Raw genomic sequence first — 12,042 nt, forward strand, 5'->3', positions numbered from 1 at the left:
CAGAGACACTAGTAACTATTATAGGAATAGTTAGGAGCTTCTACTTACTCTTTCTAGTACGAGAATTCCAAAGGAGTCAGTTCATTCGTGAGTCTATATCATTACTCTAGCGCCTCTAATTGAATTCAGAATACGAGATGCATCTTCAGGACGCAGATTTCCCTGTTGTCAAGTTGATAACCAGAGTCTCCTGGAGGGAGAGCGGACATTGTGTGTATTGATCTATATGGGACTGACACTCCCGCACCTTGACTGCTAGCTACAGTCCACGGCCTACCAAGCCAAGGGGTGACAAATGTCACATTTATTCCGACGCTTGTAGGGCGTCAAGTACCCTAGTGTCAATCAGTATGGTTACGAGTATCTCCATGTTTACCTTATAATTCATGGCCTTAAGGTACCAAGAATTAACACTGTATTTATGAAACAACACTCTTAGGATTACTCTTTGTTTTAGACTTTGCTAGCTGTATCGTTCATTTGATACTGTATGGGGTCTGTGTCTCTTTGTTTTAGACCTTGCTAGTTGTATCATTCATTTGATACTGTCTGGGGTCTATGTCTCTTTGTTTTAGACCTTGCTAGCTGTATCGTTCATTTGATACGGTCTGGGGTCTGTGTCTCTTTGTTTTAGACCTTGCTAGCTGTATCGTTCATTTGATACTATCTGGGGTCTGTGTTTCTTTGTTTTAGACCTTGCTAGCTGTATCGTTCATTTGATACTGTCTGGGGTTTGTGTTCCTTTGTTTTTAGACCTTGCTAGCCGTATCGTACATTTGATACCGTCTGGGGTCTGTGTTTCCTATTTTTAGACTGAGCCAGGCGTATCATTCATTCGATACTCTCCTGGAGTCAATGATTTCTTTTGCCTTAGTCAGCAGTATTTTCTACTGAGGCATATGTTATTTTCCCCTAGTATTTTTTTTACTAGTGATATTCTCCTACTTTCTTTAAAGTTAAATACTCTATTTTGGTAATGATAGCATTTCAGGGAAAATTTCTCTTTAAAACATAACACTGTTGAGTCTTGGTAGAAGACTGCTTTTAATTAGAAAATATAGGATTTTCTGGAAAGGACGCTAATACACTATAGATTCTAAACTACTACTTTTTATAAAGTTATTTTGAATAAAATGCTTACTTACTCAAATGACACTAAATACTTATGAACTCACCATCATTTATAAAAATGCTGATACTCGCTTTCTAAATAACTTGTATTCTCAGGTCAGCATTAGACAGGTACATCCGGGAGCTTTTGTGAGGCCAACCTAGAACCGAGCTGCATCTATACTAGTTTCTGTATTACTTTGATGTCTCTCAAAAATGTAACTTATGTAAAACTATTACTATTAATGCAATGGTTGTTGTACTTTGATTACTATATTGCATATGTTGTGATACTTGACATGACGTCATCTACCCCAAAACGTTTTCGCCGTTCCGATTTTGGGGTGTGACATTATAGTTACTAGTAAGGTATGAGTATAGTCGGAAGTATACCTTTGCTACCCAAAGGTACTGAACTGATTGAGGGGACTTTCATGACTATATGTGTATACATGATATATAACTAATAGTTAAACGACCTTCAGACGGATAGCTGAAACCTTAAACCACATCCTAACGAGGAAAAGGAATTTCAGCGAGTTAGCCTTCCTAAGTCCTTTAAACATTACTTATATAACTATACATATACAGTCATGCATATAACAATATAAAAGTATAAAAGAAGTTTTTGTAAAATCTTTGAAAAGTTAAAGAACTAAGAAAAGATGACTTGATGTTAGTTTATAAAATGATTTGAAAACGGTTTGATAAGACAGTTTAAGTGAAGAAAACCTTTGTTTGAAACACTGTTGTAACCGGTTCTGAAGGAAAACATACAACATGAAAGACAGTTTGAGAAAAAAATCTAAACAAGTAAAAACGTTTTGGAAAAACCATATGAAGTAATATATTTGGTAAAACAGATGAAAGTGTAATAAATCCTTTTGTATGCGGGTTATTAATCACATATGATTGATATGATAACCAGCATGATTCAACTTGTATTCCCCCCCCCCCCCATAAAAGCATTTAAAAGGTTAATTAAGTGGTATGAACTCACCTGTAGCGAGTGGATCGGATGGAAATACCGGGTAAGATGCTAGGTGTCAAGTGAGGACTTAAGCACACACATATCCTATGAAACATGTAGTGACACATAATGGTGTCTATTTAGTCATTTAATCACCAATTAAGTAAGTAAAGACCCTCTAATGCATGAAACCACCTTGTTTCAGGTGCTAGGAGTGTTAAGGGTTGCATCTAAGGAGAGTATGGCCTCACTTTGAAGTTTACTCTTCAAATGGTAGTACCTAGGGGTGTTTACAGTTTTTGAACCATATCCCCCATGAGTTTACGACCGTAAACTCATGGGAATGGTGTATTTGTGTGCTTTAAGGCTTCATGCTTCACAAAGAAGGGTTCTAGGGTTGATTCAAGGGCTTAGGAAGTGGTTAGGGCTCGAAATGGCATACTTTTTAGTGTTTACGGTTTATGGACCAACCTTGAGTAGTTTACGGTCGTAAACACTAGGGTTTACGGCCGTAAACCCAAGTATGCTTCAACCTTTTCGTGTTTTGTGGTTCCTAGTTCGTTCATGCAAGTTCCTAGTCCATAAGTCATGCTAGAAAGGGAGTTTGGGGCATCAAAACACCCTTTAAGGGTGTTTATGGTTTTGGGAGATCCCCAAACCGTAAACACTTGTTCTTGGATGATTTTGGTGTTTAATCCATGGTTTTCTAAGGACACTAAGTAAACAACTAGATAGGAAGAGTATACTTACTTCTAGGAAGCTTGTAGGAGTGTTTAGGACCCAAGAACACTAGTGTGTGTTCTTGGTGTTTTGAAGAATGCTTGAAGATCTATGTAAAAATCGAGAATTTATGGATGAAAAGATGTATAAACACTAGATTAAGTGTCGTGGGAAAGGATCTAGGCAAGAAAACTTACGTTTTTGGCGGATTTGGAAGAATGGACTTATGATACTTGAGAGAAAAAGTATTGTATTCTTGAGGTGGAAAATGGAAAGTGAGCAAAAAGGGTGTAAACTCATGCTATATGCATGAGTCTCTTGGGAAGGGGTGTTTACGGCCCAAACACCAATTGTTTGGCCGTAAACTCCTAGTAAATGAGTTGGTTGCTCGGTTTATTACACCTTACTAATAACAACACTTTATTTTATTAAATCGTTTGATGAGAAATAAAATAAATTACCAAACGGGCTTAAATCTGGCCAAAAATGTACGAAAATGTTTTTGACTATTATTTGAAGTGTTTGACTGAAGGAATTATACAATTGAAAATTTCGGGTTGTCACAACACCATAAAACGTTTTTCAAATAATTTTTCTTGTCCTTTATCTTTGGAAAAAAGACATCGGTACTCGCCTTATATTCGCCTTGTACTTGCCTTAGTATTTAGGTACGATCGCTACACTAACATACTTATTCCTTACTTCTTAATCTTCTTATTTTCCAAACTTAATTTGAACAACTGATAAATGAAAACTAGAGCAAAATGCGGCAGGGAAAGAAAAAGAGGGTTTTCGTGAGAGTTCGAATTGAGATTTTGATCGAGAAAGAAAGAAATGGTATAGTCGGTTACAATATCGTAGCTTGCAAACTGATATAGATCTTTGTAAAATTACAACAATAGCCCTACAATCGTTAATACCGACGTTAAGTTAAAAAGTTGCCAATTTATTTACAATTATGCCACTGCCATATTTTAAAAACAAAGATCATAACATCAAAGGGTCATGCACCTATCTCACAATCTCTAATTTTTATTAATCTCAAAGGAACCAATATATATATATATATATATATATATATATATATATATATATATATATATATATATATATATATATATATATATAAACTTAAATGCTCTCAATTCTTCCATTCCAAAATGTTTCCAACCCAAATTTCGGATATGATCTGTCATGTTGTCTTCTATTTTTAGTTTTTATTTATTTAATTTTCAATCTTATGGTTAAAGAAAAGTTAAGTTTTTTTTTTTTTTTTTTTTTTTTTTTTTTTTTTTTTTTAATTAATATTCATGTTCGTTATTATAAATAAAATAAATGTCACCTGTTCATAGGTAAAAGAAAAAACAAAAATGAAAAAAATCCTATATGATACCTATAGACACCAAATATTGAAGGTAACAAATAACACCACATCTTTATGATGTATGTTTGGTGTTGTAGTAATCCAATCATCGTTCTTATTATACCGTCAATAGCAAAGACATTTGTCGTGTTCTAATCATGGTGCATAAGATGAGTTTTACTTTACCACCAATAGCAAAGATATTCCATGTGTTGAACATATGTATTGTTCAAGGCATATACATGTGAACATGAAACAATTCCGAAAGAAAAGAACATACTAAAACCTACTGTGGAAACGTGCAACAACTAGTGTCTAATACTTTGACTAAGCAATAAGGAGTTGAATTACATTATTATGCAAATTTGTTTTAATAAAAATAGTTTGCTTTACAATTTATAAATAAAATAATCAAATCAAAATAATCATTATCTAAAATAATTATTCTTAAAAATTCTCATATTGTTTTAAGAAAACTTTAATTTTCTTCATCTACATAAATCCTTACACTAAAATATTTCTTATATCTTTGGTTTTTCTTTACAAAAAAAAAAAAGACAAACGACTTTTAGAAAAGTCTAAATGTAAGGGCTATTTTAACCATATCAAATATATCGTGACCTATGTTTGGAATAAGTTGGATTTTTTTTTTTTAATTTTTTTTTATTGTGAAAAGATTGTTTTTAGAATAAAAAAAGAAACATTGAGACCCGATTGCATCGGTTCGCATCTGTGGTCTCTTCCTGTCTGGTGTCTGCAACAACGAGAAGGGACTCATTTTTCTCTGCAACTCCGTCATTCTCTCTCTGACAATTTTCAATTCAATCTCATGCAAAATCTCATCCTCCGCCATTTTTGAATCTGAACAAACTCTCTCTCCCTCTCTAAAAATGGAAGTTTCCCCCTCTTCATCCGAAGATACATCCGACACTTCTCAACAACAATGCTCCTTCTCCATCTCCGACAACCATCGTCTATACTTGGTCCCTTTTAGGTCTATTCATTTCTAAATCGAACCAAAATGTGATAATAAAAACAGCCCGATAACGATTTTATTTTATCTGCTGTAGGTGGTGGAAAGAAGCTGAAGGAGGGTGTGGTGATCCAGATGGGGGAACGAAGAAGAAAAGAGGGGTTTTGTACGATGCGTTGCCGGCATCGTCTTTGTATGCTGGTCCAATGAAGATACTCAATAGCATTTTTAAATCAGATCTTGCATTTAACCTTATTAAAAAAGAAGAAGAAGATGATGATAATTATGTTTCTGAGAATAACGGAGGGGAAGATAGAGACATAAATGGAGTATCTGGACGAAACTATGCATTGGTTTCTGCGGATATGTGGCTTGAGGCACTTAAATGGTATGTGTTTTCTACTAACTTTACAGAAATATCACCGGATCATCATATTTTCATTTGAGTGTGAGAGCGTCACTACAATCAATAATTTGTCATTTTGACCCGGCTTGTGTTGTGGTTTTGCTTATGAATGTCAATCTGGGTGATTGTATATTTGCTACTTTTAGTTAATAGTAGATAACTAGTTGGAAAGTAATCAGAGTTAACGGTTAGACCTAGTTTAACATGCTTTTTTAAGCTAATTCATAATCACTTTACTTAACCATCATACATGATTTAATCCTTGTTTTGATTTAGAATTTTGTTTCAGTAAGTCTATAACCATGCTTCTTCTTTTCCTCACTAAGTACTGATTGGATAAACTGCTGTCTGCATAAAGGATATTTAAGAGAAAATTGTCATTCTCTCTGGCATTATTGCAAAAAGAAACACCCATATTAAGTACAAAAGAAACAGTAGCTCAACGTAGTTGCTTTGTATATATGTCAAGGTTTGCAAGTTGTGTTGTTTTCGTGTGTGTATTGAGATTTGAGAATGGCAATTTAGGAACAAAATGAATTTGTTGATCCGTTAGTAGTGGCATTGTAGGCATAGTGAGTCCAAAGGCACAGTGAAGGCGTCCGAAGATGATATGACTGATGTATACCCTTTACAACTCAAGCTTTCTATTTTGCAAGACACCAACACATTGGGAGTAAGAATAAGCAAAAAGGTGCATATCGTCAATCCTTTATGTATTTGCCCTTTTTTTTTTTCATCCAAACTCCTCTCATGTTAAAGTTGATTAATAATGTTAAAAAAAATTGTTGGAATGCAAGGGTTAAATGGTCATTTAGTTTCATTAAGACGATTATTAAGTGTAGAAAAGAAACAGAATTTATGTATACAACACTTTATCCATACAAACATTATTACGCATTACCCATAGGACAATGGGGAAAATAAGAAACAACCACTATTTGTATGTGATTAATCTATACAAAAACAGAGCGTAAATCGAAAGGATCACCAGAAACAGTTTCGTGTTTTTTTTTTTTTTTTACAAACCTTATGTACTTGAAGTTGAGTTTATAGTGTGTTCTTGCTTAGAAGTTTCTAGTACCCACACACACTATTAGCTGAAAGTAAGTTTAATAACTATATGAAGACATTATTAATCATTGCATAAAAATAACCTGAAATCTTTGAATAAGAACATGTGAATTACTTGCTCCATGTATCATCTGCTGAGTATTTGAATATTTTGAATTCTCATCAAATTCAAGGAATCCACTTTTCTTTATTGGTGTTATTTCCAGGATAACGCTGTCGAGTGTTTTCGAAGAGCCTGCAAGATTTTTAGCATAGAGTCTGAAGTAGTAAGTGACTGTATCTTTCTTTTTTTCTTTTTTATTTTTTTTGTTCAGCAGGAGTTTGTAGCAATTATGAGAAATTTGGAACTTTTTGTGCAGTTATACATTTGGGATTTTTCTGGACAAACAGCTAATTTTCTTCTAAACGACAACAGCAAGAACACCAAAGACGTTCCAAGACAGCCAGAGCAAGATGTAAGTTGTATTTGAATGCTTATCACAGCTCTTTTTGAACTTTATAAAACATGAAACCACCCAATGTCACTCACAGCATGTAAAGTTTCGTACATTGCAATATATGCATTCAAATGCTGTATAATCAATCCATCATATACACTAGCATTGTGTAAAATAATGAAAAATACAATCTCCAGAAATTTGATTCCGAAATTGAATGAAATCTTTTTTATTGACATTTCCGTATTTGATATGCTATTAAGAGTGGTCCTAATACCCACACCCCACGCAGATTCTGTTGGAGCTGCAAGTTTATGGGTTGTCAGATTTGATTAAAAACAAAGATATGAAAAAAGATGATGTGAATGTGATTAAAGGTTCATTAAAGATGAACGGTTGTATGAGCATGCGTAGTGAGAAGGGATCGTTGGGGTTAACCGGTTTACAGAACTTGGGAAACACTTGTTTTATGAATAGTTCTCTCCAGTGTCTTGCTCACACCCCAAAGCTTGTTGATTACTTCCTTGGAGATCACAGGAAAGAAATAAACCACGATAATCCGTTGGGCATGAATGTATGTTTATATTACCACTTACCACTTACTACTACTACTACTACCAGTCTCTTTTTTCTTTCATGCTTTCTAGACCTATTTTTTGATGATGATGATGCAAACATCAGTTCGTTTTCTGTCAAGACATAACAGATGAATGGGAGTAAAATCGCAATTTTTTTCCCACCCAAGCCAAAAAAGTGGAGCAAGTGCAAAAGACATGATTAACCAAAGTATAAAAACACATGCAGCCTACCCGTGATTGGTTTTCTTCATATCTATTTCTGCAAGAATAGCAAACAAGCAAGTAGAAGATTATTGATTTTTTATTTTTATGGCTATGATGACAGGGTGAGATTGCAATGGCGTTTGGAGATTTACTAAAGACGTTATGGGCTCCTGGGGCAACAGCTGTACCACCACGAACATTCAAGTCCAAGCTTGCTCATTTTGCTCCTCAATTTAGTGGCTTCAATCAGCATGATTCTCAAGTTTGTATTCTTATGTCTTCTCCTCAATCCCTTGAGTCCATCTGTAATAAGTAATAACAACTTCCATTCCATTCCAGCAGAGGTTATATGAATTCATATGATTAAAGTTTGTATGCAGGAACTCCTTGCTTTTCTATTAGATGGACTTCACGAAGATCTAAATCGTGTTAAATGCAAACCTTATGTTGAAGCTAAGGATGGTGATGGTAGAGCAGATGAAGATATAGCTGATGAATACTGGCAGAATCATCTCGCTCGCAACGACTCTATCATCGTTGATGTATGCCAAGTAAGTACCTCTCCTTTTTGTTCCCAAATACTACAAACCAGTTTTAAATGCTGCTATGTAGATTTTTTTCCTTCCCTTGCCCTTGCCCTTCTTAGTAAGAAACCAAGTGAATTGAATTTTGTTATAATAATTGGCATTGCAGGGTCAATATCGGTCAACACTGGTATGCCCAATTTGCAGAAAGGTGTCGGTCACATTTGATCCGTTCATGTATCTGTCATTGCCCTTACCATCAACATCACTGAGGACAATGACTTTGACAGTTGTGTCCACCGATGGTAGTGCCCACCCAAATCCCGTAACTGTTAGTGTTCCCAAGCAGGGAAAGTTTGAAGATCTTGTTAATGATTTGAGAAACAAGTGTTCTTTAGGGAATCATCAAACCCTCATGGTGGCTGAGGTCTGTTCTACTTCTACATTCCCTTCCATCCATTCAATCCATCTTCTTCTGTTTCTAACATTTTAATATCATCTACAGGTATACAACAATCATATTATACGGTTTCTAGGGGACCCCACTGATTCATTATCCTTAATTAGGGATGATGACCGACTTGTTGCATATAAGTTACAAAAAGATTATCACAAATTTTCTCAGATTGTTTTCGTTCATCAACAAATAGAAAGGTAAGTTCAATCTTTCTTTCTTTCCTGTTTTTGATATAATCGCTTATTTCCCACTGCAAGTTATTTTGCATTATCATTAGCATTTTTAATAAAACTGCTAATGGAAAACCTTGTGCCGGATGAAGCTGAAAAATTTAGGGTTAACTGCAAGAAATAACAATGTACTTTCATTGATATGTTTATTATAGTGTCATACACTCATTTCTTCTTATTAGAAGAACCTTGTACTCTAAAAAATGTACCCAATAGTAGTAATGGCATTCAAATACAAAACAGTTTGAATGCTATATAGTTGGGCTTATTTTGCAAAGTACGATGTCTAAATAAGAAAAAGTTGCAAGCAAAATGCTAATAATAAGAAAAATGAAAACGAAAGGGAAAGCACTATACTGTAATAGTAAAAATTGAAAGTTGGATGCTGTAACACACAGTTATATGAAAGTATGTTGCTATTTTTTGCAATTAGCCATAAAACTTGAAAGTTGAATTCCCAGTTTTTTTGAAGCTATAGTTGGGTAGCTTTCTAAAAGTACAATGCCTTAGTAAGAAAAAACAAATCTGAAAGTACAATGCTGTAATAGAAAGTCGGACGCTAAATATACAAAACAAACAAAAGTAAGTTGCTATTTCTGGAATTTACCCTAAACTTTGTGATAACACCCGTTTTTGTTTGATGCTGTAGTTTTTTCAATGTACAATGCTATAATAAGAGAAAAGGTGAAAGTATAATGCTGTAGTAGAAAGAATGAATGAACGACGCTGCAACCAACAAAAAAAATCAAAGCTGTTATTATTTTTTCCTTGCATTTAGTCCTAAAATTCATGAAACTGCCCGTTTATCTTTGGTCATATCTTCATTTTTTTGAATTGTATATACATACAGACATGCTTTTGGGCTTCCTCTTGTAGCTTGTGGTGAAGTTGTAAAAGGACACGATATCCGCGATTTATATTTCAAAGTACTCAAAGCTTTCACAATAAAGGCCAAGAATTCTTCCACAGAGAATAATGGCAACACTGTCACCATGCCAACCGAAGATGAAGATGAAGAAACAAAGAATGAGTCGTGCTCTGATTATGAAATAAAGTTTTATTTGAGTGATGATAATGGAAATGTGAAAGGCTGTGAGATTGTTATGGATGAGTTGTTAAATTCAAGCGGGTTGACCGGTCGAGTAAACATTGTTGTGTGTTGGTCTGATAAGAATAAGATGGTTGAAGAATATGATCAACGGCTTCTTAGATCACCTGTTGAAATCTATAAGCCTGCTTTGTTTAGCAAACGGCCTCAAGAGTCTATTTCTTTGTATAAATGTTTAGAAGCGTTCCTTAAGGAAGAGCCACTTGGACCCGAAGATATGTGGTAAGTGCCTAATTTATAAAACCCTCTCATCTTTTATACTAATTATAAAAAAATTGCCAGTCCTAGGCAGAGGCAGCCTTCTTAGGCTGTGTTTTGTTACATGGGTTTAGACTGTTTTGGATGATGAGAATATGTTTTTGCACAAATGAGAGATTGAGTCCTTTTTGGGTGGGACAAAAAATTGCAAATTTTGTCTTGTTCACAAATAAAAAAAAAAAAAAAAAAAAAGCAAAGCAGGCAGTAAGTTTGATAAGTGATAAATCTAATGATGTGTTGTTATAGGTACTGTCCTGGGTGCAAAAAACACCGACAAGCTAGTAAGAAGCTAGACCTATGGAGACTGCCTGAGATCCTAGTAATTCATTTGAAGAGATTCTCATACAGCAGATTCTTGAAGAATAAGTTGGAAACATACGTTGATTTCCCTATCCACGATCTTGATCTGTCAACATTTGTTGCATACAGTAATGGACGATCAAGTCATCGTTATATGCTTTATGCAATTAGTAATCACTATGGAAGCATGGGAGGTGGCCATTATACCGCCTTCATCCGTGTAAGCACATCACTATTTTCACAAAAAACAAAAATTGCAATTTCTTGTCAAGATCTCTTGCACGTAAATGCCCCTCCTTATCATCCATCATCTTCATAAAATAGCCCTTGATAGCTTCTCTTCTCTGGTTCGGTTCGGTCCCAAATTCCCAATCCCATCCAGTTATGGATTTGCTAGGCTATTTTTGATGATGAGGATAAGGAAGGCGTTTACGTGTTTAAAAAGAAAAAGACTCAGTCCTCATATATAGTTATTTTATTTTTCATTTATCTTAATGTAGCATGATGGGGATAGATGGTATGACTTTGATGATAGCCATGTCTCCCCAATCGATGAGGATAGAATCAAGACTTCTGCTGCTTATGTTCTCTTCTACAGAAGATTAGAAGAATGACAAACCACTAGCGCTCAGCCTGGCCCTGGATCAAATTTCTTCATTCTTTTTTCCCATTCTTCAACTATAGACTATATATAATAGTATAGGCAGCCTTTTTTCATTCAACTGAATCATTTGGAATTCAGAAACAACTTAACATACAAAGGAAGCCTGCCTGCCTGCCTGCCCCGCTTGCAAATCTCAACACTTTCATCTGAGTTCTAACACCCAACATTAGCATACTCAATTTAGTTTACAGTCCAAGAGGTAAACATCAAATTTTTTATTTATTTATCATAGGCTACATCTTTTGTAACCTTGTGTAAATTACATGAAAATTACAACATTTTTATTTTTTTTGTTGTTACATGTTAGCTGGCTAGCTGCAATCTTACGGATCCGCTAAATTTTATACTATCAAATCAAATTTTAGTATGGGTAACGTACTAACGAGATAGTAAGTAAGATTTTGAACAATCGATATATATATATATATATATATATATATATATATATATATATATATATATATATATATATATATATATATATATATATATATATATATATATATATTAGGCATAACCTTGAGTGTTGGACAAGAATGCAGTTATGTTGGTAAAATAATTGTAAGTAAAAATTAACTTATGTTTTTGGGTATTAACTAAATTAACAAATAATAAAAAGAAATCCATTAACTGGTCTATTTATATTATCCTATTATAGTCCAAACTTTT

General features: G+C 34.3%; 1 protein-coding gene across 1 annotated transcript; it reads left to right on the top strand.

Annotated features, from left to right (window-relative positions):
* Positions 1-4,869: 4,869 nt before the first annotated feature.
* UBP8 (ubiquitin-specific protease 8) lies at positions 4,870-11,660 on the top strand. The gene is made up of 13 exons (XM_079024285.1): positions 4,870-5,157; positions 5,234-5,524; positions 6,110-6,233; positions 6,820-6,879; positions 6,973-7,068; positions 7,343-7,624; positions 7,954-8,094; positions 8,213-8,383; positions 8,526-8,783; positions 8,862-9,010; positions 9,894-10,373; positions 10,656-10,929; positions 11,210-11,660. Exons 1-13 carry the CDS (start codon positions 5,054-5,056, stop codon positions 11,321-11,323), a joined length of 2,544 nt encoding a protein of 847 aa, XP_078880411.1. The 5' UTR covers positions 4,870-5,053; the 3' UTR covers positions 11,324-11,660.
* Positions 11,661-12,042: the final 382 nt, after the last annotated feature.

Source organism: Lactuca serriola, chromosome 2, assembly GCF_051521515.1.
Source record: "Lactuca serriola cultivar US96UC23 chromosome 2, Lser_US96UC23_V15, whole genome shotgun sequence".
Lineage (NCBI taxonomy): Eukaryota > Viridiplantae > Streptophyta > Magnoliopsida > Asterales > Asteraceae > Lactuca > Lactuca serriola.

Coding starts and splice junctions, on each gene's coding strand:
- UBP8 (XM_079024285.1), top strand. CDS start 5,054: ATGGAAGTTTCCCCCTCTTCATCCGAAGATACATCCGACACTTCTCAA. Junction 7,625..7,953: donor ATAATCCGTTGGGCATGAAT/GTATGTTTATAT, acceptor CTATGATGACAG/GGTGAGATTGCAATGGCGTT. Junction 10,930..11,209: donor ATTATACCGCCTTCATCCGT/GTAAGCACATCA, acceptor ATCTTAATGTAG/CATGATGGGGATAGATGGTA.